This window comes from Oncorhynchus kisutch, linkage group LG4 (assembly GCF_002021735.2).
Source record: "Oncorhynchus kisutch isolate 150728-3 linkage group LG4, Okis_V2, whole genome shotgun sequence".
Lineage (NCBI taxonomy): Eukaryota > Metazoa > Chordata > Actinopteri > Salmoniformes > Salmonidae > Oncorhynchus > Oncorhynchus kisutch.
Window position 1 is genome coordinate 65,318,904 of NC_034177.2, and position 27,456 is coordinate 65,346,359.

Genomic DNA, 27,456 nt, shown 5'->3' on the forward strand with positions numbered 1-27,456 from the left:
ATCATTTTTTGAATATGTGTAGTAAAACAGATAACCTTAACTAGCTAGCTAATGTTAACAAGATAGCTAGCTAGATACGGTTAGCATTCTAGCTAGCTTCAGTGACTGTCAGTGGCCTATATATTGTTGTTTCTCCACTCCACGTTGAAATCATCACGATGTTCCCACCCCCAATTCGTGAATATGTATATATTAGGAGCCTACGTCATTCTTCTGAGGTGGAACCAAATCCGAGCATTTTCTAGGACAGGAATTACGTCAAAATAGGGGCGGCAACTTTCTCTAGAGGGCCCTTTCACTGTGTGATGAGTATTAAACTCACCGGTTCAGTTAGACTGCTGTCCTTTTCCAAGAACTGCACAACGCAATATGCCAGCTGTGGAGAGATAAAGAGAGAGACAAGTCGTATAAGTAAGAGCATATCAGCAGGAACTTAAATGTGTGGGGGGGGGGGGCTTTCAGAGCACTGCGATACCTGGGGGTGGTAGACGCTGAGTGACTTCACTTTGTGAAGCGGCAGCAGCCCTCGGATCAGGAACATTTTGTGCTCCTCTTTCAATGGCAGGGCAAAGCCGTTGATTATGCTGGGGATAAGGGACAAGGGAAGATTTGTTTGAGATGAATGGTAAAAGAGCATGTGTTGAGGGGATAGTACACTGTGCAGTGTGCACTCACCTTCCTAAGATTTCTAAGAGCTCTGCGATTCCATTGTGATGCTCCGTTTCATATATAAACCTGCAATATGAGACCAGACCAAGGTCAACTATCGATTACATTACACAGATAACAGATATACTGACACATCTTCTTACATACATCAAACACAACCTCAACATTTTACAACCTTGTAGTTTTTTCTTTGTTGTGTTTACATATCGATCCTCCCAAGAACAGACAGACTCACTCAATCACACTCTGTGAATAGATTTCAATGGCGAGAGATGTAGCTGCTTGCAAGACAGACGCATAGAAACAGAATAACTAGAACGGGCATCTCCCCAATCAAGTCAGCATCCTGTGTTAGGTGGACCGGCAGCCACATTGGGTGTGCCTGTAATTCTATTTCTATGGACAGACATAACTGGTGTAAAAGCCATATCTCACCTGTAGAATATGTTGTTGATCTGTCTGCGGATGTAGGCCCGGAGGCCCAGGAACTTGCCGTAGATCCTGTGGAGGATAGTCTTCAGGAAGTCCCGCTCCCTGGGGTCTTCACTGTCGAACAGCTCCAGGAGCTATGGGGGTGGAGGAGGGACATGATCAGGCGTATGCGCTAGCACTACTCAATAAAATAGATACACATGGGACACTTGCAATTGTAGAGGCAAAACATTTTTCAATCAGGCAAAGGTAGAAAATACACTATTCGTCAGACAAATAGTCTATTCACTGATACACAAAAATGTTCCTGAACATGTAGCACATAGTATTAAGTGGTGCGGTGAAAACAAAATTACACTGCCATGAGATTTGATAGAGGCTGGGTTTTGCCATAACATAATGCAAGGCCATGTGTGTTTGGAGCCCAGGCCAGCACTCAGAAAGTGAGTAGGCTGACTCAAGTCCTTAACATTCATTTCCAGCAGCGGTGGATGGGAAGCATCATGTGGTCAGATGGAGCAGAGTGATCCCTGCTAATTCCCTCTCAGCTCTCATGTCTCTCTACTGTGTGGGTGGGAGACGGAAGCTGGCCAAGGTATGAGTGAACACACACACACAGCATAATTCCCAAATGCCTGGGCGCCAGGATATTACACATACTGCCAATTCAATATTTTAACAGCTCAGCAGTTACAGGGAGTGAAGTTTGTGTTTTGTTGGAGGAGAGGGATACTTACAGACAGTACAAACTTTTGGTCAATGTATTTTTTAGCGACATTAGGCTGGAAATCAGGGGACTCCAGGAATCGTAAGAAGAATTCATACACCAGCTAGAGGGAAGAAAAAGAAGACATTGAGATAAAAGGTTGGTGTGATTTGAGGCTGAAAATACTGAAGGGGGGGAAAAAAGTATTTAAAAAGTCTAAAAAATTATAGTCTAAATTTCAAATGTAAGAAAATATTCACGCTTACACTCACATGTGCACACACACACACGTTACCTGTAGGTGTGGCCAGGCAGCCTCCAGTGTGGGCTCGTCCTCCTCTGGGTCAAACTCAGCCCCTGTGGGGTTGGAGGATGGTGGTAGGGTCCTGAACAAGTTGATTGAAAACTGAACAGGGCAGAGGAGAGATGTTAATCAACATGGCAACAATCAACAACTCTAAAGCTGCCATCCGATTGTAAATGTTAGGAAAACACAGCACAGCCCATCTGATAATCTGATACCACACAAAAGGAACGACTTTCATAAGATCAGAGCACAGTGTGCCCTGGCCTCCTCTGCCTACCAATGAGAAAGGCCCTAGTAAGGTCAGTTTATACGGTAACCCTGGTAACTCTTGTTTAAAGGCTGTTTAGGTTAGCCCTGCTAACACTACCACTGGGAGAGCTGCAGTTGAGCAGCATCCCTCTGCCTGCATCCCTACAGCTGACGCAACGCAACGCTTCCCCAGCACCTGCTTCTTGTCTCGGCCTGAGGCTGCCGCAGCACAGAGCCCCTTCGGCACTGAGGAGAGAGAGAGAGAGGCTGGAAATAGCCTGCCTGGCTCCACAGCTCCATCGCCCAACCTCAGCCTCATTACAGAACACTGGGAGAGGGAGAGACGACAGCAGAAAGGGAACAGGAGGTGGTAGTTTTGAAAGAGGGACAGTAATGGACAGCAGGGAAGGGAAAGATATACAGTGGGATGGGGAGAGAGAAAGGAGGGGCAAGGGAGAGAGAAAGGGAGGATGTAGGAGGAAGAGAGGAAGAAGGGGAACAATATACAGAGGGGGAGATCCACATGAGGCCAGTGTTGTGGTGCATGGCCAACAATTCAGAGATGCTCAACGGAAGAGCAAATGTATGGGCTATAATTTGTGATGGATAATTGCTCAACATTTCCCAGTGCACGCTTATTACTCGTTGAGCACGATGCTCAAATTTGTCACAAGCGGAGGGGGAGAGAATGACCCGGGGGGGAGGAGAGAGAGAAAGAAGAGGGTGAAATAATATCCCGGGGGGAGGAGAGAGGGAGGGAGTACCTCAGAGGAGAGAAGAGAGGGAGAGTACAACAGGGGGAGGAGGGACAGAATTCCCCAGGGGGGAGGAGAGAGGGAGAATACCCCAGGAAGTAAGATATAGGGGGGAAGAGAGAGGCAGATAATAGCCCAGGGGGGAAAAGAGACGGAAAAGAGAAGCTTCCAGGGGGATTTGGCTCGATCTGACTTATCACTGACATAAATAACGACCTTTGGGTGCTCCTCAAGGGTTTGATGCTGATTCTCTCACCCTACTGTGCTGGGTGGAATCCTGAGCCAGGCTAAGCTGAAGTCATTATTGAACACAGAGTCAGGATGTGGCATACTGAGGTGACAGGGGGGCATTGACAGCATGTTAACACCAACAACCTTCCCCTGAACATGGTGATTAAATACAGGCCCAAAACCTTCCACACTTTGTCAGGGTTTATGTACAGTAGGTGCATGGATCTCTTTTTACCATGATCACACCCTCTGGGTAGATGGACTCGGTGACCACATCGCGGTTGTGCGTGATGTACTCCACCATCTCATTCAGGCCAGCACGCTTCACCTCCTTGTACTTCAGGTCGCTCAGAGGGTCCGTGACAAAGTCAAAGAGCACGCAGCACTGCCGCAGCTTCTGCACAAACAGCTCCTCCCGGTCAATAAGGGGCGCATCTGAGGAGGAGAAAGGATGGGAAGATCAATGATATGCTGTATGTCCAGATTAGGGCTCTCCAACCCTGTTCCTGGAGAGATACCTTCCTATAGGTTTTAACTCCAACCCTGTTCATGGAGAGATACCTTCCTATAGGTTTTAACTCCAACCCTGTTCCTGGAGAGATACCTTCCTATAGGTTTTAACTCCAACCCTGTTCCTGGAGAGATACCCTCCTATAGGTTAACTCCAACCCTGTTCCTGGAGAGATACCTTCCTATAGGTTTTAACTCCAACCCTGTTTATTTATTTTTTATTTCACCTTTATTTAACCAGGTAGGCTAGTTGAGAACAAGTTCTCATTTACAACTGCGACCTGGCCAAGATAAAGCAAAGCAGTTTGACACATACAACAACAGAGTTACACATGGAATAAACAAACATACAGTCAATAATACAGTAGAAAAAGTCTATATACAGTGTGTGCAAATGAGGTAAGACAAGGGAGGTAAGGCAATAAATAGGCCATGGTGGCGAGGTAATTACAACATACCAATTAAACACTGGAGTGATAGATGTGCAGATGATGAATGTGCAAGTAGAGATACTGGGGTGCAAAGGAGCAAGATACATAAATAAATAAATACAGTATGGGGATGAGGTAGTTGGATGGGCTATTTACAGATGGGCTATGTACAGGTGCAGTGATCTGTTGGCTGCTCTGACAGCTGGTGCTTAAAGTTAGTGAGGGAGATATGAGTCTCCAGCTTCAGTGATTTTTGCAGTCCGTTCCAGTCATTGGCAGCAGAGAACTGGAAGGAAAGACGGCCAAAGGAGGAATTGGCTTTGGGGGTGACCAGTGAGATACCTTCCTATATGTTTTTGCTACAACCCTGTTCCTGGAGAGCTACCACCCTGTAGGTTTTCGCTACAAACCGAATCTAGCTGGTTGAGAAGCTGAATCCGGTTAGTTACAACTGGGGTTGGAGCGAAAACCTACAGAGGGGAGCTCTCCAGGAACGGGGTTGGAGAACCCTTGGCTAGATAGTGATTCATAACTTCAGAAAACATTATACACTTGTTCTGTCATCCCACCATTTTGTGTCTAAGGCTAACATCGGGGATAAAGTGTGAGATACAGATTCATACACCTCCATTCATAGACCTCCACGTTATTTACCCTGGCTCAATTGTACCCTTAGGGTTGTGAAACCCTGCTATTCCACACAGCTAGCTACTGTTTTACAATTCAGACTCCCTTATGCAACGAGGCTTTCATGAAACCACAGCACCCCACCTCCTCCTCCTCCTCCTCTTTTCCTGGATAATGAACATCAAGGTCTCCTGTACTTGTCAGCCCCCTCACGGAACTGAGAAAAATGGCATGACACTGTGGCATGGAGGCATGCAGACTCCACCTCACACACAGGTCTATAGGTGTTTCGGCCCTCCAGGACCGGAATTGAACAGCCTTGATCTAGTGTGTTGTTGCTTGTTGCGTAATGTTTAAGCACACTTGGCTTGAGTGCTTTACTATCATGTCAGCTTAAATGAATAGGATTTACATGAATGACCCATTTCAAAGGGTCAGAACATGTTTGGATGTGAGCTATATTGTAGTGCGTTTTGGAGGACGCTGATTGAGTTGTGATAAAATATCATTATTCAATTTGCATTGTGGGATAAGACCATGCAATCGAGTGGGTATGAGAAACACTTGAAACAAAGGAGGATTATGGTCAAGGACATAGACGTGAGGGTTGAGACGTTTTTCAAGAACACAAGGAACTGAATAAGAGGGAGAGGCTGGAATCTGGGGCACAGACAACAGTCCCAATAAAACTATATTTGAGAAGAGCCTTAGAGAGTGGCACATAGACTTTTCATTGTACTGGGCAATACAAGTACCAAGACATGAGAAACTGGCTTTAAATTGGCAAGACTTTAAAAAATATATGTTTTTAACCTTTATTTAACTAGGCAAGTCAGTTAAGAACAAATTCTTATTTTCAATGACGGCCCGGGAACAGTGGGTTAACTGCCTGTTCAGGGGCAGAACGACAGATCTGTACCTTGTCAGCTCGGGGATATGAACTTGCAACCTTTCGGTTACTAGTCCAACGCTCTAACCACTAGGCTACCCTGCCGCCCCACTTGGTATCAAAGGTTATAAAGCACGTTCATAAATATATACAATACCAGTTGGTAACAGGATCTATTTTACTATAAAAGTAGGGGGTCTAAGTTGCAAATTGTGTGTCTACTGGAGGAATGATTCCATACATTTTTCAAATGAACTGCCAATATTCTATTTAAACAATGCAGTCAATCCACAGCCATAGATACAAATCAACTGATTTCAGCCAGTGGTACCAAGGCAGCAGCTACTCTTCCTGGGGTCCAAACACACTTGCTTCACACATAAAACAAAAGATAAAACAGTACATCATACATTATTACACCACTACATATCTACAATACAAAATGTATAATACCACCATACAACAACATTACAATGTACGTGTTTATACAGTGAGTGTGCGTATGTGTGTGTTTATTCTTCACAGTCCCTGCTGTTCCATACATTGTATTTTTACCTGTTTTTTTCAACTGCTTGCATCAGTTACTTGATGTGGAATAGAGTTCCATGTAGTCATGGCTCTATGTAGCACTGCGCCTCCCATAGTCTGTTCTGTTCTTGGGGACTATGAAGAGACCTCTGGTGGCCTGTCTTGTGGGGTATGAATGGGTGTCTGAGCTGTGTGCTAGTAGTTTAAACAGACACCTCAGTGCATTCAGCTTGTCAACACTTATTACAAAAACAAGTAGTGATGAAGTCAATCTCTCCTCCACTTTGAGCCATGAAAGACTGACAGGTGTATTATTAATGTTAACTCTACATGTGATGATAGGACTTTGACAAGTTGTAAATGCAACAAGTACTGTAAATGTATCATATAATAACTCACAGCTTTCTAAGAAAACAAACATTTTGACATTTATGGTCTGTTTACATATATCGTAGAGGCTATTTATACAGAAAATGGGTGTAAAACCAGTATACACTGTATTTATAATTATATGACAATATTTTAGGTTGACAATTCTATTACACAATTTCTGAAATATCACACGCCTTACTTTGATTTTCATGCATTAGTAAAATCAGTATTATGCCTCTACTGCCATTCATTCCAATTAGACAGGTTTGGATTTCTCCCTGACCAATATGGCTGACATTTTCACCCCATTATGGAACTTTTAGGGTTATGACATAACCCCTCTAGCAATTTAAAAGGATCTCTATGTATTGCCCCATCTTCTCCACTGACCAGACCAGGGCCTTCCTGGTCAATACAGCCTGCCCCAACCGACACAAAACAGACACTTTGACATCATACAGTCACATTTCTCACAAGGGGTCTATTTCATTATCTCAATGTTGTCACACTCCCCACAAATCACCCTGGTATGTGACAGTTTCTCTGGGGAAGCTCGCACGCAGTCACACAGACTACTGCAGGGGTAGGCAATTAGATTCAGCCGTGGGATGAATTTTGTTGGAGCAGATGGTTTTGCAGAACATCATAATAATATACAGTGGGGTCCGAAATGATTGATACCCCTGAGAAAGAGGAGAAATAACGACTGTCTAAAATAAACAAATCAAAATACTGAGCTATATTGTATGCAAAAAAATAGGGAAATTATATGATTTTATACGAATATAACTGCTCAGAAAAAAAGAAGATTTTGTTTAACAATTAATATCTGTTATTGGTAATGGTGAGAGGTTAGCATGTCTTGGGGATATGATATTTGACCCTCTGTAACTTTCTCATTCATCATTATTCACAGCTCATATGTAATCACAATAGCATCCACGTTAATGTAGAAGTGTTAAGAAATGTATTATATTCTTATTTATAATGAAACTAACTCCAAAATGGCACAATTATGTTACTTACCATCAATTTCTATTGGACACAACATAATCTGAAACACAACCAAAACAAACTGCAAATGCATCCAAAATATGTGTAGAGTCACAAGCTTGATGTAGTCAAACTTTTGACAACTTTGTTTCCATTAATAATTAATAATAATAATTTAATAATAATAATAATTTTGACCCCTGCAGTTGAGAAAAAAATGTATATTACTTGTTAAACAAAATCTCTTTCTCTGAGCAATTGTATTAGTATAAAATTATATAATTTCACAAAAAAAAAATTGTTCCAGAGGGATCCGTGACACTCTACCTGACCGAGTCTGTAATACCTACATGTTTCAAACAGACCATAGTCCTTGTGCCCAAGAAAGTGAAGGTAACCTGCCTAAATTATTACCGCCCCGTAGCACTCACATCAATAGCCATGAAGTGCGTTGAAAGGCTGGTCATGGCTCACATCAACGTCATCATGCCGGAAACACTAGACACCACTCCAATTCGCATACTGTCTCAACAGATCCAAAGATGATGCAATCTCAATTGCACTCCACACTGCCCTTTCCCACCTGGACAAAAGGAACACCTATGTGAGAATGCTGTTCATTGACCTCAGCTCAACATTCAACACCATAGTGCCCACAAAGCTCATCACTAAGCTAAGGGCCCTGGGACTAAACACCTCCCTCTGAAACTGGATCCTGGACTTCCTGACGGGCCGCCTCCAGGTGGTAAGGGTAGGCAACAACACATCTGCCATGCTGATCCTCAAAACTGGGGCCCCTCATGGGTGCGTGCTTAGTCCCCTCCTGTACTCCCTATTCACCCACGACTGCGTGGCCAAGCACGACTCCAACATCATCATTAAGTTTGCTGATGACACAACAGTGGTAGGCCTGATCACTGACAACGATGTGGCAGCCTATAAGGAGGTGGTCAGAGACCTGGCAGTGTGGTGCCAGGACAAAAACCTCTTCCTCAATGTGAGCAAGACAAAGGAGCTGATCGTGCACAATAGGATACTCTTGATGGTGCAGCTGTTCGCACAGGCCCCCATTACCATCAACAGGGCTGAAGTGGATTCGGTGGAGAACTATCATGGTCCAAACACACCAAGACCGTTGTGAAGAGGGCACGACAACACCTTTTCCCCCCCAGGAGACTCAAAATATTTGTCATGGGTCCCCAGATCCTAAAAAAGTGCTACAGCTGCAACATCGAGAGCATCCTGACAGATTGCATCACCGCCTGGTATGGCAACTGCTCGGCATCTGACCGTAAGGCGCTACAGACGGTAGTGAGTACGACCCAGTACATCACTGGGACCAAGCTTCCTGATACCCAGGACCTATTTACTAGGTGGTGTCAAAGGAAGGCCCAAACAATTGTCAAATACTCCAGTCACCCAAGTCATAGACTGTTCTCTCTGCTACCGCATGGCAAGCAGTACTGGAGCGCCAAATCTAGGACCAAAAGGCTGCTTAACAGCTTCTACCCCCAAGCCATAAGGCTGCTGAACAATTCATCAAATGGCCACCCGGACTATTTACATTGACCCTCCCCACCTCTGTGTTTTTACACTGCTGCTACTCGCTGTTTATTATCTATGCATAGTCACTTTACAAATGACCTTAACTAACCTATAACCCTGCACATTGACTCAGTACCGGTACCCCCTGTATAAAGCCTCGTTATTGTTATGTAATTTTCATGTGTTCCTTTTTGATTTTATAATTTTTTTACTTTAGTTTATTTCATAAATATTTTCTTAACTTTATTTATTGAACTGCATTGTTGGTTAAGGGCTTGTCATTAAGCATTTCACGGTAAGGTCTACTACACCTGTTGTATTCGGCGCATGTGACAAATAAAATTGGATTTGATTTTAAGATCACATCTCTTTTTATATTTTGGGGAATACTTGGGAACAGATTTCCAAGACTAAAACACATTTTCTTTGCTGAATTCCTGGTGATTTTACAGTCTTTTTTGACCCAAAAAATTAAATCCTACAAAAACAACAAAAGACTCGCGGGTCTTGACCCGTACTACTCTATAACATCACGGAGGACTTGTAACATAGGCACATCCTCCTACATAAGATGATATAATACGAGTGCCCAATACTTTTGCCAAAAACAAGCCGTTAAACTGAGTAGCTATGAGGCTCAAGACAACAAAGAATGTCTCTGTCTACTCTAGTCTAGAGCAATGAGAACAAATGGTGGGTTAGAGTGGAAGGGGATACTGGACACTACGGGTTTGGCACTTGACTACTTATGTCAGCCACTATATTCCACTAGGAACGTAAGCTGCTTAGTGGTATAATCACAGCAAACAAAATCACTATACTATACTGCCGACCTCAGTCTTCCTCCTACCCCTCCTCCTCACAACCGCTGGCTCCATTTTAAAGCGTTTCACTCCAGGCCAGGGCCACGGAATCTATGACACAAAGCTAGATTATATAATTTCAAATTAGTTTTTTTTTTTTGTGATGGAGGATGAATCATCCAAGGAGGCCAGCGGCATGTGACAACAAGCGGAGGCTCCCTATTGGCCCATTGGCCCGGAGGACCAGTAGAGTGGCTGCATATGCCTTGCATGCGATGAAGTGATGCGAGACCAGTTACAAAACAGCACAACTATCATCAGGCCTCACACAGATGGAGAAAGGCTTGAACGGAGACAGAATCTGTTCAATGTGCCCAACGTGTGACAGTGCCTATGGGAGATATAGAATAGCGGAGAGTGGGATAAGTTACCCCTTTTGCTTAAGTTTAGCCACCCTTGTTTCTAGGAAACCATACACAAAATGTAGCATTTATTTTAATTTTTTTTTGAAAGATGGCTTAATTTCATGGAGTCTGTGAAGGAAGAAACCACATGAAAGAGTGGTAAGCAAATTAGGTATAAAAAAAAAACGGATTTTCACAAAGTCAAATGAATTGATTGTGTTAGTGATTTCATGATGCTTGTATCTAGACCAAATTAGATCATTTAAAGATCGTTCTATACTGCAATTGGGGTCTCTATAAGCTTCGATATGAGGTCCAAACCCTAGCATGACATTGCATCCTTGTAGCTGTGTGGGCTAATATAGGCAAAATGTTTGCCTTGGGGTAATTTGAGCCAATGGCAAGTTGAGCAAATTGAAGCATTTTCTTCCCAGGTGTAATGCAAGGCATTATAGCTGGGATATGACATTTGTGAAATGTTAAAAGTGTTTTAAAAAGGTATAAAGTGTTTGTTAGGTGTTAAGTCTGTGTTAAAAGATGTTTAAAATGATTAAAAGGCACAAAAAAAGCGATTGCGTGTGTTGAATTGTGTTTGGGAAATAAACAGACATGGTTTTAAAATGTAGTGGTAATACTTCATTCAGTACAGAAACTTGTAGGCAGCTTAATTTATCTTGTCCCGCGGCTCAACTTACCTGGTTTCAAAACTGTAATGTTTACATGGATTCTGATTATTTCCAGGGATACACAACATCCTGAAATATATGTAGATATCTTTATTAGAAATAATACTATATTTCTCTTGACAGAGTGATGTTGAATGTAAAAAATGGCTCAACTTACCCCACTCTGTATTCTAAATTAAAAATAGAAAATAGTCACAAAAGGCTGGAGTTCTGGATATATCTATCCTCTCTCCTTATATACTAGAAGGCTGTTTTATACCTAAGGGCGGCAGTCATCCATAAAAACAAAACAGACCGTATGAATCCCAGTTCTAAGCAGATTCAAGAAGAGAGATCTGTATACCTGACCTACTAAGAGTCAGTCAGTGCTCCCCCTGCACCCTCCTGAGAGCACGGGGGAGGACACCACTGCATACATCACTCACTCTTACAATACAGCAGCAAGTGCTCCTACATCTATAAGTACACCTTACTGATACCAAAGCATATCTCAAAGTTTCCATCAGACTATAGGTTGGACATTTTCTAGCGCCCACAGGTAGAAAACATGACCTTCTCAGGATAAAGGTTTACTGAAGATGAATTGGAATCCATATAGCCTTCACTTAGCTAAGAGCAATCTGTTGGACAGTATTGTGCATCTATGCTTTATAACCCCACTTACTTGTAGGCCTATATTGAAAAAGATCACCAGAGGCTTAACGTCAGATAGATATCAGATTCCTTGAGTTGAAAGACTTAGGGAGTGCCAAAAGAGTGGAGTTCCTTACGAGAACTAATCAATAATCATGTGCCCAAGCATACGGAGCAGAACATCAACATCCTTCCTCGAAGCACAGCAGAATCAGATGAGCCTTGTACAACATAGCTAAATAACATTCAACCCTCTGTACCGTCAGTTCAGTTCTGCTTGTCAAAAGCCACATCTTGGCAATAACATGTGGCCAAGGCCTTTCAGTAGGGCTGTCATGAGACCAGGCCTTCACCCTAAGGACCAACAATCCCCCACTTCCCTGGAGTAAGATATACTCTCATATACACAGACTTCTATTATCTCCAAAAGATATCAAATAAACAAATAAATAAGGATATAAATAAAAGACTGTCTTGGCAAGTTTGAACACGGAAAGAGTATTACAGTTCTGGACATCTTTTTTGTTGTTGTAGAGAGGTAAATCAGTTTTTGAAAAATCAGTTTTCTTCTAAAAATAAGTTATGGTATAATTCACACTCTGGATGGCATTTTCAAGTGAATGTACTCCTTTATGCTAATACCCTCATAAAATCCTGACCTTGAAGGCAAACACTGTTTTTTGTTATTTACTTGTGATTTATTTGAACAGGTAAATTGACCAAACCTAAGCTGAAGAATTTGATGCGTTGAACTATCATAATTACACTTATCGTTCAAAAGTTTGGGGTCACTTATAAAAGTCCTTGTTTTTTTAAAGAAAGTATCATTTTTTGTCCATTAAAATAACATCAAATTGATCAGAAATACAGTGTAGACATGGTTAATGTTGTAAATTACTACTGTAGCTGGAAACCCTGATTCTTTATGGAATATCTACATACAGAGGCCCATCATCAGAAATGTACAGAGGCCCATTATCAGCAACCATCACTCCTGTGTTCCAATAGCACGTTGTGTTAAATAATCCAAGGTTATCATTTTAAAAGGCTAATTGATCATTAGAAAAACCTTTTGCAATTATGTTAGCACAGCTGAAAACTGTTGTTCTGATTAAAGAAGCAATAAAACTGATCTTCTTTAGACTAGTTGAGTCTATAGAGCATCAGCATTTGTGGGTTTGATTACAGGCTCAAAATGGCCAGAAACAAAGAACTTTCTTCTGAAACTCGTCAGTCTATTCTTGTCCTGAGAAATGAAGGCTTATTCCATGAGAGAAATGTCCAAGAAACTGAAGATCTCGTACAACGCTGTGTACTACTCCCTTCACAGAACAGTGCAAACTGGCTCTAACCAGAATAGAAAGAGTAGTGGGAGGCCCCAGTGCACAACTGAGCAAGAGGGCAAGTACATTAGTGTGTCTAGTTTGAGAAACAGATGCCTCACAAGTCCTCAACTGGAAACTTCATTAAATAGTACCCGCAAAACACCAGCCTCAACAGTGAAGAGGCGACTCTGGGATGCTGGCCTTCTCAAGAGAATTCCAGTGTCTGTGTTCTTTTACCCATATTATGGCTTTTCTTTGCAACTCTGCCTAGAAGGCCAGCATCCCGGAGTCGCCTCTTCACTGTTGACGCTGAGACTGGTGTTCTGCGGGTACTATTTAATGAAGCTGCCAGTTGAGGACTTGTGAGGCATCCGTTTCTCAAACTAGACACCACTACAAGACCATGGTAGTTGCCTACGGACAGCAAGAGGAACTTCCCCTCCCTACAGGCTATGCTCAAACCCTACACCCCAACCCGAGCACTCCGTGCTGGTCTCTTGGCTCTCCCACCATTACAGGAGGGCAGCTCCCGCTCAGCCCAGTCCAAGCTCTTCTCTGTCCTGGCACCCCAATGGTGCACCAGCTTCCCCTTGAAGCTAGGCCAGAGTCCCTGCCCATCTTCCAAAAGCATCTGAAACCCTGCCTGTTCAAAGAGTATCTTAAAGGTGGATTGACTTATGACCATCCAATCTACTCATCACTTTTAGGAATAATAGGCTATCTTTTAGTCTGAAAATGTGATGACAAACACATGCAATACTTTATCATAAAGGTGATTTTTTTCATGATTTATTTATTTGTCTTCCCCTAACTCAGCATTTCCCAAACTATGGGTCACGACCAATGTTCCCTCCCATTTTTTTGGCACGGAGCGGAAAACTTGAACGAGAGAAGTTTGTGCAACTTATGGGGCACATTCACAGTGAACATTGAGGCTGTACTCTTGCTGTTTTAGACAGTAGCCAATATGCTATTGTGGCTATTTGAGCATAATGTAGGCCTACCAACAAAACCAATGGAATCCCATAACATCACATGGAAATAGATTTTGATTTCTATGATGTAGTCTACAGTAGCCTATATGTGGCTATATGAGACTTTTTAAAACGTTTTTAAAACGTTTTTTTACATTATGACGGGCTTGATATTAACTCATTATTTTTCACTTGGTGTGCGTGGCAGTCCTGGAGGAACATTGATCGCAACCCCATGACAGGTCGCCTGATTTGAAAATAGAGTCACGAGAGAAACTCAGAAATAAAACATTTGCTCCTGGTTATTAGAACCGGGGTTACGTCGGTAACATCTGTTAGCCGCTAGATGTGGTTGTAATAAACAGAGCGGTTTCTGTTTTCTTCTTACACGTGGCTCTATCTTTTAAACGGTTTAAGCAACAAAAAAAATGATGACACAATCACTGACAGATAAGACTAAGTAACAAGTATGTGTCTTCTGTTCTCTCTACAATACCCACAAGCCACGCATGACTCATTAGAAGTGGACAAGACCAAGCACTAATTCTGACTGGGGGGAAAAATAACATCATCAATGATGGATGTCCTTTTCTACACAGAAAACCTTACAGAATTATGGCCCGATGATCTTTTGAACATCCCAATACCTTTCTGATGCATCAGTCACTTCAAACCATACTTCCTTCAGATTGAAATATTGTCAAAGGTACTGTCAGACTGATTTGTAATAGATTGTCATAGCCCCAGTTAAAAAAGGAAACTTTTTTTTATTTTTTATATGGTGTGGTCACAGATTTTTATTTTAATATAAAAAATGGGAACCTCTGACCTAACTCGAAACTCACGCGCCACCTATGGATTTGACCTTTGACCTATATGGGCTGAGATCTCAAGTGCTCCGAGCAAACATTATGTATGGATCATTTACTGCATCATCAGTTATCCTAGTTCACGACCTATTCTTTCACAGCCCACATTTTATGATGCACTCAAAGTGGCGAGCTAAAACAACCAATAGGACCGTATAATACATTCTCTGCATGCATTTGCGTCTGAGAGGTTCAAATCCTTGGTGATCTTTGAATATGCATGCCATGGCAAGTAGCGATCTATGTCTCTAAACATACTAAATATTAGCAGTTACAATCCATCTTAGTCTAAAGCACTTCTCAACACTTCGCAGTACACAGTGCATGCAATGGGGTTAATCCCATTTCCCAGGATATTCCAATTTTAACATTCCCGGAAAAAGCAAGCTGCTGCGGAGGTCAACGGGTCACCTACCCAAGACATTCGGCCTGAATGTGCTGATCACAAGCGGATAGTGATAGAGAGAGGGAGTGTATGTAAAGCCATGTGTAACACACCCTCAAGCACTAGACCGAAACACACAGCAGCGCAGTGTAACTGGACAATATGACTGTCTGTTGGGAGAGAAATAGTCCTCATGCAAACTCCATGGCTGAAGCACCCTGGCGGGGAACAGCTGACAAACACTGACCTTTCTCTGTGAGATCACCGTCATAACACTGCAGTGCAAAGCAGACGTTTGCCGATCAATAAAAGGAAATCAAGAGCTTATGAAGGGCTAAAGAAGTTCGTACACTAACTAATAACTACAGCAACACAGCCTCAACAGTATATACATTATACTCAGCTCTCTGACTACAGCTAGGAGTTTACTCCTACGGTCATTGGCCTTTTGAATACATGGAAGAGGATGAGGTAGGTTAGTCTGTCCTAACTAGTTTTATTGTCTTTTGCTTGTCATTACATGGGATGATGATGATGGTGATTTTGACGACGATGTAAATGAGCATTTGGATGTTTTGCTTTTGGTCAGCATGTTTTTTTTTTATGAGGATGTTGACGTGATGTCTCTGAGAATGTGATGGCGCACTTTACTTACCTACTATTGCTACTGCTAATGTTGATCATAGTATTGTTGTATTTATGTATTTATGTATTTATTGATGGCTGCCAACCCATGACTGATGCACAAGCACTGTATGTACTACCTTTGTATTCGGTATCATCGGGATTCATGTGTGTTTTTTTATGTCTCATGCACTTCTTGCTACAAAACCAATTGCCCTGTATGGAACTGGGAAAGGGCTTCAGTCATGTCTGAACAATAAATCAGAAGTAGAGGTTTACATCCAATTTGAGAGAGATTTTCATGCAAATATTATAAATCTGCATCGAAAAATATGTGCATTTCCCCACAAGAGGTGTTTCCATCAAACTGACTTTGTTGCGGATAGAAGGATGTGCGTGAGGACGTAGCGCACATTAAAACAACTTTTGCTCTTATGTGTTTTTTATCCGGTACATAAAAACCTGAGTTTAATGTGTTTCCATTGCATTTTTCATTCTACTGATAAATGGCAAACTTGCCGACGCAAAACGATACCACCATGTCGAACAAACAAATTGTCTGTCAACATGTATTAAATTGTACTGACATTTCCTGTTCCCATCACACTTTTTTTTAGACACCATAAGAAACAAGCATCTACTACAAACTACACCTATGAATTTTGGTATTACAGAAAACCTATTTTTTTCCCTAAAGCCTGTGCACTTGGTCTATATGCTGTTAAATAGACGCTTTTTATGTCAGATTTTGCATTTATCTTCTAGAACTATAGTCATAATTTACCAAAATATGCAAATCCTCCAGGTACAGTATGTCAAAAAGCCTGAATTGAAGAGTGAATGTGAGGAGGAGGCTGTGCCTAATCTGCCTGCATGGTGTGTTATGGCGAGGTTTCGCTGTCCTACTTAGCGAAGACACTTGCACTGCTGATCCAATTACTGCCTGTGATCCGTCTGCTCTGCCTCTCTGCCTGGCCAGACAAGGGGAGACTCAATGAGAGGAGAGCCCAGAGCAACAACAGGAGGGACAGGCTGAGAGAGAAGAGCGAATGAGAGAGAGATAGAGAAGGAAAGAGATGTGGTGGTCACTGAGAACCTGGGTATTACAGTAGCTTTTGTGCATCCATTTTCATTTCTACGCATTTTATCATGACCATACCTGATAAGTCACACGAATAACACAGCATTTCTGTACCTTGAATCCCATTGTATTAGAATAATAATAATGTCAAAGTGTAAATACAAAATGAAAAGCTGAAATGTCTTGAGTCAAGTGTTCAACCCCTTATTGCAAGCCTAATTAGTTCAGGAGTAAAAATGGGCTTAACAAGTCACAATAAATTGCATTGACTTACTCTGTGTGCAATAACAGTGTTTAACGTTATCATCTCTGTACCCCACACATACAGATAATTGTACGGTCCCTCAGTTGAGCAGTGAATTTCAAACAGATTCAACAACAAAGACCAGGGAGGATTTCCAATGCCTCGCAAAGAAGGGGACATATTGATAGATGGATTCTGTATCAATGCACCAAGTCACTACGAAGATACAGACTTCCTTCCTAACTCAGTTGCCTGAGAGGAAGGAAAATGCTCACAGATTTCACCATGAGGCCACTCCACAATAGTAACCGAAATTTCAGTGAAAAGAAGGAAGCCTGTACAGAATACAAATATTCCAAAACATGCACTAAAGTAAAACTAAAAAAATGTGGCAAATATGTTCTGAATACAAAGTGTTATGTTTGAGGAAAACAAGGACTCTACAAGGTGTCAAAAGCGTTCCACACGGATGCTGGCCAATGGTGACTCCAATGCTTCCCACAGTTGTGTCAAGTAGGCTGGATGTCCTGTGGGTGGTGGACCATTTTTGATACACACGGGAAAATTCTGAGCGCCTGGCACCTACTACCATACCCCATTTTAAAGGAACTTAAATATTTTTGTCTTCCCCATTCACCCTCTGAGTGGCACACATACACAATCCATGTCTCAAGGCTTAAAAATCCTTCTTTAACCTGTCTCCTCCCCTTCAACTACACTGATTGAAGTGGATTTAACAAGTGACATCAATAAGGGATCTTACTTCCACCTGGATTCACCTGGTCAGTCTATGTCATGGAAAGAGCAGGTGTTCCTAACTCAGTGTACATTGAAGTTGCTTGCCAAGTTACAATTTTGACTTAAATCTTCTTGAAAATCTATGGCAAGACTTTAAAATGGCTGTCAAGCAATGATCAACAACCAACTTGATAGAGCTTGAAGAATTGTTTAAAGAATAATGTGCAAATATTGTACAATCCAGGTATGGTGAGCTCTTATACTTACCCAGATAGACTCACAGCTGTAATTGCTGCCAAAGGTGATTCTAACATGTATTGACTCAGGGTGTTGAATACTTATGTAATCAAGATGTGTTTTAGTTTACATACATTTTTTTTTTACAAATGTTAGAATTTTTCTTCCACCTCGAATTTTGTGTAGATCTTTGCCAAAAAAGTACAATTAAATACATTTTAATCCCACCTTGTAACACAACAAAATATGGAAAAAGTCAAGGGGTGTGAATACTTTCTGAAGCCACTGTATATGTGTGTGATTCATTTGAGCGAAGACTATACATGCAGTTCTGCATTTTGAAGTACTGGGATGAAAGGGCCAACATCAATGAGCATCATCATTCTCCATGACTGACGCAAGTGGAAGCGATCTAATGAAAATATGCAGACAAAAGCTATTGCTAGTAACTATTCATATAGATCATATGGAACATTTAAAGAGCGATATGAGTCAGAAACATTTATTCTAGTGTCCAAATTGACTACAAGTGTAAATAGGATCATTTGGGTCATAAAGTCAGTCTCGTCCAAAACGGAGATTTGCGAGATGATAGGGGAAAAAATGGTGTCAATGAATGAAGAGTACCCCACAGTTTCCTTGGGTTGGGTTTATTTCAAGCTTGCCCACATGCCCACAGCACCCAAGTAAAATCACCAATTTGGAGCGCAGCTGCAAGCAACCCGATCACAATGCCCATGGTAAATTTGGTTTGACTTTGGATATCCCTATGGGGCTAGTCAGAGACCATGAGTAAATTACACAATATACATGGGACAGTACTTCAAATGTCAGTAGCTCAAAATTTCAATGACTTACCTCAAACCAACTATAAATTGTAGAAATTCATATATAATTAGAAAAAAAATCTGCAAGCATATAATAAATAGAGAATGCAAGGATTGATGACGGTTGGTAGATATGACAAATTTATGGTATATGGGTCTGAATGTTTCTTTCCTCTCTCACCCTCTCCAGTCTACTTTGAGTGTTCAAATTATATTTGTATTTTCTGCATGATAGAAAATGTATTTTGAGTTGCAATGAAGGGATGCATGGGCTATAACTTGAAACACGTGACATGATCTAGTTTATTTGGTGAAGACCGTGGATTATGCTTTCTTCAATTCTAAATGATCCTCCCATGTCCGCTGTAGATGGCATCGGCTGTAGGCCAGCATTTCCCCAAACTCAGTCCTGAGAACCCCAAGGGGTGCACGTTTTGGTTTTTTGCCCTAGCAGCAAGGACCGAGTTTGGGAACCGCTGTTGTAAGCGTTCTCAGCTCCATGTCCGCCCGGGAATCAAGCTGGCCTGGTCTTTACTGTCCTTGGAAATTCCCCTTTGGGCTCGGGGCAGGAGCTTCACTGACGACAATAATTAGAGTCTTTTTTTGTTTGTTCCTTTTGGAAATGCTATAGAAATCTTATAATTGTATCACTGCAGTTAGTCAAAGTTATTTTAATTAAAAAAAATTGACAACGTCTAAAATGATTTATTGAGAAATGGAGGGTGGAGAGGGGAATGCAATAAAGGCCTCACAGTGGGGAAAGCTAGGAGGGACACAGGGAGGGTTATATAGGGCAGAGATTTACATAGGCCTACTGCTATTTGGGATTAGGGATGGAATGTGTGGGGAAGGGGTTTTTGGTTGGTGTGTTATTGTAAAGGGGGAAATGAAAAGATTATTAGTGACATGGCAATTATGGTTTGTTCCATTCTGGGATTTTACATACTATTTCTTTCTGGGTTACATCACAATGAATATATGGAGCGATCCACTCATTTGATCATTTTAGTGATGTTTAAGATTATCTCTTTGAATATTAATGGATCACAGAATCCTATGAAAAGAAGGAAATGCTTATCCCATCCCTTAAAACAAAGAAAGTCCAATACGAGTCATAAGTTTGGCCACACCTACTCATTCAAGGGTTTTGCTTTATTTTTTAAATTATTTTCTACATTGTAGAATATTAGTGAAGACATCAAAACTATAAAATAACACATATGGAATAAAGTAGTAACCAAAAAAGTGTTTAAAATATATTTTAAACGTAGTAGCCACCCTTTGCCTTGATGACAGCTTTGCACACTCTTGCCATTCTCAAATCAAATGTTATTTGTCACATAAGCCGAATACAACAGGGTAGACCTTACCATGAAATGCTTACTTAGAAGCCCTTAACCAACAATGCAGTTCAAGAAATAAAGTTAAGAAAATACTTAAATAAACTAAAATCAAATCAATCAAAAATGAACACAAGAAATGTACATAACAATAATGAGGCTATATACTGGGGGTATCGGTACCGAGTCAATGTGCAGGGGTATAGGTTAGTCAAGGTAAAGTGACTATGCATAGATAATAAACAGCGAGTAGCAGCAGTGTAAAAAAAAAAGGGGGGGGGGGGGGGGGGGTCATTGTAAATAGTCCGGGTGGCCATTTGATTAGTTGTTCAGCAGTCTTATGGCTTGGGGGGTAGAAGCTGTTAAGGAGCCTTTTGGTCCTAGACTTGGCACTCCGGTAACGCTTGCCGTGCGGAAGCAGAGATTACTTGGTTGACTGGAGTCTTTGATCATTTGTCGGGCCTTCCTCTAACACCGCCTAGTATGTCCTGGATGTCAGGAAGCTTGGTCCCAGTGATGTACTGGGCCGTACGCACTAGCCTCTGCAGTGCCTTACTGTCAGATGCCGAGCAGTTGCCATACCAGGTGGTGATTCAACCGGTCAGGATGCTCTCGATGGTGCAGCTGTAGAACCTTTTGAGGATCTGGGTACCCATGACAAATCTTTTCAGTCTCCCGAGGGGGAAAAGGTGTTGTCGTGCCCTCTTCACAACTTTCTTGGTGTGTTTGGACCATGATAGTTCGTTGGTGATGTGGTCACCAAGGAACTTGAAACTCTTGACCCGTTCCACGTTAACGGGAGCCTGTTTGGCCCTCCTTTTCCTATAGTCCACGATCAGCTCCTTTGTCTTACAATGAGAGGTTGCACTTATCTTCATCTCTCAACCAGGTTCATCTGGAATGCTTTCCCAACAGTCTTGAAGGAGTTCCCACATATGCTGAGCACTTGTTGGTGGCTTTTCCTTCACTCTGCGGTCCAACTCATCCCAATGGTTGGGTGATTGTGGGGGCCAGGTCATTTGATGCAGCAGTCCATCACTCTCCTTCTTGGTCAAATAAGCCCTTACACAGCCTGGAGGTGTGTTGGGTCATTGTCCTGTTGAAAAACAAATGATAGTCCCATTAAGCGCAAACCAGATGGGATGGGGTATCGCTGCAGAATATTGTGGTAACCATGCTGGTTAAGTGTGTCTTGAATTCTAAATAAATCACCGACAGTGTCACCTGCAAAGCACCCCCACACCATCACACCTCCTCCTCCATGCTTCATGGTGGGAACCACACATGCAGAGATCATCTGTTCACCTACTCTACATCTCACAAAGACACCGCGGTTGGAACCAAAAATCTCAAATCAGACCAAAGGACAGATTTCCACAGGTCTAAAGTCCATTGCTCGTGTTTCTTGGCCCAAGCAGGTCTCTTCTTTTTATTGGTGTCCTTTAGTAGTGGTTTCTTTGCAGCAAATCGACCACAAAGGCCTGATTCATGCAGTCTCCACTCAACAGTTAATGTTGAGATGTGTCTGTTACTTGAACTCTGTAAAGAATTTATTTGGGCTGCAATTTCTGAGGTTGGTTACTCTAATGAACTCTGGATCTACCTTTCCTGTGGCAGTCCTCATGAGTGCACGTGGTTTTTGCAAATGCACTTGAAGAAACTTTAAAGGTTCTTGACATTTTCCCGGAGTGACTAACCTTCATGTCTTAAAGTAATGATGGACTGTAATTTCTCTTTGCTTATTTGAGCTGTTCTTGCCATAATATGGACTTGGTCTTATACCAAATAGGGCTATCTTCTGTATACAACCCCTACCTAGTCACAACACAACTGATTGGCTCAAATGCATTAAGAAGGAAAGAAATTATGCAAATTAACTTTTAACAAGGCACACCTGTTCATTGAAATGGATTCCAGGTGACTACCTCATGAAGCTGGTTGAGAGAATGCCAAGAGTGTGAGTATTTTTATTTGTTTAACATTTTTTTGTTACTACATGATTCCATATGTGTTATTCCATAGTTTGTCTTTACAATTATTCTACAACGTAGAAACAAGTCAAAATAAATAAAAACCCTTGAATGAGTAGGTGTGTCCAAACGTTTAACCAGTAATGTAAGTCTACACACCTTTTGCTATGAGATTTGAAATTGAGCTCAGGTGCATTCTGTTTCCATTGATCATCCTTGAGATGTTTCTACAACTTGATTGGAGTCCACCTGTGGTAAATTCAATTGATTGGACATGATTTGGAAAGGCACACGTCTGTCTATATAAGATCTGACAGTTGACAGTGCATGTCAGAGCAAAAACCAAGACATGAGGTCGAAGGAATGGTCCGTAGGGCTCCGAGACAGGATTGTTGAGGCACAGATCTGAGGAAGGGTTAACAAAACATTTCTACAGCATTGAAGGTCCCCAAGAACACAATGGCCTCCATCATTCTTAAATTGGAAGTTTGGAACCACCAAGAAGGGCCTTGGTCAGGGAGGTGACCAAGAACCCGATGGTCACTCTGACTGAGCTCTAGAGTTCCTTTGTGGAGATGGGAGAACCTTCCAGAATGACAACCACAACTGCAGCACTCCACGAATCAGTCCTTCATGGTAGAGTGGCCAGCCAGAGGTCATTCTTCAGTAAAAGGCACATGACAGCCCGCTTGGAGTTTGCCAAAAGGCACCTAAAGGACTCAGACCATGAGAAACAAGATTCTCTGGTCTGATGAAACCAAGATTAAACCCTTTGGCCTGAGTGCCAAGCGTCATGTTTGGATGAAATCTGGCACCATACCTACGGTGAAGCATGATGGTGGCAGCATCATGCTGTGGGTATATTTTTCAGCAGCAGGGACTGGGAGACATGTCAGGATCAAGGGAAAGATGAACGGAGAAAAGTACAGAGAGATCCTTGATGAAAACCTGCTCTGGAACTCAGACTGGGGCGAAGGTTCACCTTCCAACAGGACAACGACCCAAAGCACACAGCCAAGACAATGAGGGAGAGGCTTCAGGACAAGTATCTGAATGTCTGTGAGTGGCCCAGCCAGAGCCAGAACTTTAAACGATCTAACATCTCTGGAGAGACCTGAAAATAGCTGTGCAGCGACGCTCCCCATCCAACCTGCCAGAGCTTGAGAGGATCTGCAGAGAAGAATGGGTGAAACTCTCCAAATATAGGTGTGCCAGGTTTGTGGCGTCATACCAAAGAAGACTGGAGGCGGTAATCGCTGCCAAAGGTGCTTCAACAAAGTACTGAGTAAAGGGTCTGAATGCTTATGTAAATAAGGTATTTCTGTTAAAAACAAATATATATATACACAACCATTCAAAAGTTTGGGGTCACTTAGAATTTTCCAGTTTTTGAAAGAAAAGCATTTTTTTGTCCATTCAAATATCATATTAATCAGAAATACAGTGTAGACATTGTTAATGTTGCAAATTACTATTGTATCTGGAAACAGTTGATTTTTTTAAATGGAATATCTACATACGCATACAGAGGCCCATTACCAGCAAGAGTTGCCTCTCCCGGAGTTGCCTCTTCACTGTTGACGTTGAGGCTGGTGTTTGCGGGTACTATTTAATGAAGCGGCCAGTTGAGGACTTGTGAGGCGTCTGTTTCTCCAACTAGACACTCTAATGTACTTGTCCTCTTGCTCAGTTGTGCACCGGGGCCTCACACCCTTCTTTCTATTCTGGTTAGGGCCAGTTTGCGCTGTACTGTGGAGGGAGTCGTACACTGCGTTGTACGAGATCTTCAGTTTCTTGGCAATTTCTCACATGGAATAGCCTTCATTTCTCAGAACAAGAATAGACTGATGAGTTTCAGAAGAAAGATCTTTGTTTCTGGACATTTTGAGCCTGTAATCGAACCTACAAATGCTGATGCTCCAGATACTCAACTAGTCTAAAGGCCAGTTTTAATTGCTTCTTTAATCAGAAGTTTTCAGCTGTGCTAACATAATTGCAAAATAGTTTTTCTAATGATCAATTAGCCTTTTAAAATGATATCCTTGGATTAGCTAACACAATGTGCCATTGGGACACAGGAGTAATGGTTGCTGATAATAGGCGTACAGAGGCCCATGTTGATATTCCATAAAAAATCTGCCATTTCCAGCTACAATAGTCATTTACAACATTAACAATGTCTACACTGTATTTCTGATCAATTTGATGTTATTTTAATGGACAAAAAATGTGCTTTTCTTTCAAAAACAAGGACATTTCTAAGTGACTCCAAACTTTTGAATGGTGGTGTATATATTTGATAAAATGTCTAAAAAACTGATTTTGCTTTGTCATTATGGGATATTGTGTGTAGATTGAGGGGAAAAAACAATTTCATCCATTTCAGAACAAGGCAGTAACGTAGCAAAATGTGTAAAAAGTCAAAAGGGTCTGAATATTTTCCTAATGCACTGAACAATGTGGCTTTCAAACTATCCAGAAGTTCTAAGCACTGGAGGGGAAGGTTGAGGAAATTTAGGTTACGTTACAGAGTGTTTTAAAAGCTCCTTTTGGACTGTTCCAAATGTTATCCCAAAAAAAGAGCCAATGATACAGATATGCAGGGCATCAATCAAATTCTATGCCATTCTAGGACAGTGTGGTTGTCATTACATGAAAAGGATCAAAGAGTCTCCACATAGACCAAGATATGCTTCTGTATGTTATAATCCTGCTATTTGTGTGGGGAAGCAGTCAACCATTTGGGGGAAATGGGTAGGAGATACTCTGCACAAGAATTAGGTATTTTTGGCGTAATATGCTAATTAAAACCTGTGTGTCAACACTAGATGGTGCCATTAGGTCAAAGGGTAACAATCTTCTTTTCAATGCCAAGCTCTGTACAATCATCTTATTTATGTTACAAAATACTGTTAAAATATTAATAATGACACCTGTGAAAAACTTGAATTGTGTGGCAAAAGTATTTACAATGCGAGATAGATAAGAATACATGATTGTATATTATTTCAAATATTGGGATAAAAGTCACAGGCCGAGGAAAAGGGTTTACAATTAAATGTTTTTAATAGATTTCACTCCCATAAGGTTACTAACCCAGGACGGGTTAGTCACAGAATGATGTGTGTTGGCGTGAAGGGGCAAAAAGAACCCTCCTACATGCCAGAGTTCAATCTTGGTTTCATCAGACCAGAGAATCGATGTATTTTGTAGTTTAATATGTAGGTTTGTTTAGTTGATTATTGTTTTGGGATTGCATTGGTTATGGTCCACTGGGCTTAGATATAGTTTGGTGTACTGTGTGTTTTTTGTTTGTTGTAAGTATGAAAAAAATGAAGTAATTTGTCAATACAGAAAAATACACAGTGTACAAAACATTAACACTTTCTCTTTCCATGACACAGACTGACCAGCTGAATTCAAAGCTGTGATCCCTTATTGATGTTACTTGTTAAATCCACTTCAATCAGTGTAAATGAAGGGGAGGAGACAGGTTAAAGAAGAATTTTTAAGCCTTGAGACAATTGAGACATGGATTGTGTGTGTGTGTGCCATTCAGAGGGTGACTGGGCAAGACAAAATATTTAAGTGCCTTTGAACAGGGTATGGTAGTAGGTGCCAGGCCCCGGTTTGAATATGTCAAAAACTGCAACGCTGCTGGGTTTTTCACGCTCAACAGTTTCCCGTGTGTATCAAGAATGGTCCACCACCCAAAGGACATCCAGCCAACTTGACACAACTGTGAGAAACATTGGAGTCAACATGGGCCAGCATCCCTGTGGAACACGGTCGAAACCTTGTGGAGTCCATGCCCCGACAAATTGAGCTTGTACTGAGGGGTGCAACTCAATATTAGAAAGGTGTTCCTAATGTTTTGTGTATATAAGTGTATATTGTCCCATTTACATTGTGTCATTTATTGAGGGTTCCTTACTAGCCCCGCATAGATGCTATCCAAAGTCAAACCAATTTTGCCACGGTCGCACACTGGCCAGCTGAAGCTAATTGCCGAAAGAAGTTGACTATTTTCCTAGCTAGTCTAGGCTACTTCCAGACACAATACCCGGTTAGACTGTTTGAAGTTATCTAAAAGGTTGAGTGACTAACTGTGTACTGTTTTGGCAGAGTGAATGTACAAACGCTTCCCACATGCAAACACACGAGACACCCACATCAAAGCATACCTCCAAGACACAAATGTCATTCTCAGTCACATTTCTTAATGAGGATGACTGAAACTGAGGCCAAATCAGTCCGTTCAGCACCCATTTAAGATCTGGCTGGAGCGAGGGTAGCATAAAGGATATCTATGAATAGGACAGTGGTTGTGTCCCAATTCTCCACCTTTCTCCCCAAGTTTGCACTTGCACACTTTCCATCATGAATTTCAAATGGTGGAAACCTCTGCCAGCCAATACTTTTAAATGTGTGAAAGGAACAGCACACTTCAGGAGAAAGATGGAGAATCAGGATGCAGCCAGAGAAGCTGGTGGGTTAGCTGGTGATACCTTTGAGGGCAGGAAGCTTCTGCAGCTCTCTGTTCTTGGCGAGGTTGAATCGTGACGAACTCTGGCGACGCTCCTTCTTGACGATCTGGGGACCGCCAGAGTATTTGATCTTGTTGAGCTGAGTGGGTGGTGGGGTGCTGTTGCTGGGACGCTTGCTGGCAGTTTGCTGCTGCTGCGCCTGTGGACAGCACACACACACGAAAATCACAATGAGCTTGATGTTCGGTGAGGCTTGGAAAAGTTGGAACCACTGAAAAAAGATCGCAAGATGGATGTTTTATTTAAACTGAATGTATTGCATTTACATTTTGATATCTGTCCTCCTGAAGCCTTGACAGAGTTTTCTATTTGAGAAGATTACAATTTGCATTCCCGAAAACATCACTGCTATTTCTTGGGATCGACATGTACTTTCACAGTAAATCAATCTTAGTAGACAAAAACCCATTCAATCTGGTATACATCGTTTCTCACTAGCTGCTAACCCATACTACAGTCACCATGCAGAGAGCAGTAAATGCCTCCACAGAAACACTCTGATTGGCTTGGTCTAGTGCCACCATT

General features: G+C 41.8%; 1 protein-coding gene across 2 annotated transcripts in view; it reads right to left on the minus strand.

The window, feature by feature from the left end:
• The window catches only part of LOC109889848 (serine/threonine-protein phosphatase 2A 56 kDa regulatory subunit delta isoform), a 44,223-nt gene that overhangs the window by 8,080 nt on the left and 8,687 nt on the right, over nucleotides 1–27,456 (minus strand). For both annotated transcript variants that reach the window (XM_020481602.2, XM_031823411.1), the window contains exons 3-10: nucleotides 26,893–27,070; nucleotides 3,585–3,784; nucleotides 2,103–2,213; nucleotides 1,839–1,931; nucleotides 1,105–1,235; nucleotides 676–735; nucleotides 476–584; nucleotides 323–376 (exon numbers count right to left, since the gene is read on the minus strand). In XM_020481602.2, coding sequence (XP_020337191.1) covers nucleotides 323–376; nucleotides 476–584; nucleotides 676–735; nucleotides 1,105–1,235; nucleotides 1,839–1,931; nucleotides 2,103–2,213; nucleotides 3,585–3,784; nucleotides 26,893–27,070 — 936 coding nt within the window. The remainder of the gene's footprint in view (nucleotides 1–322; nucleotides 377–475; nucleotides 585–675; nucleotides 736–1,104; nucleotides 1,236–1,838; nucleotides 1,932–2,102; nucleotides 2,214–3,584; nucleotides 3,785–26,892; nucleotides 27,071–27,456) is intronic.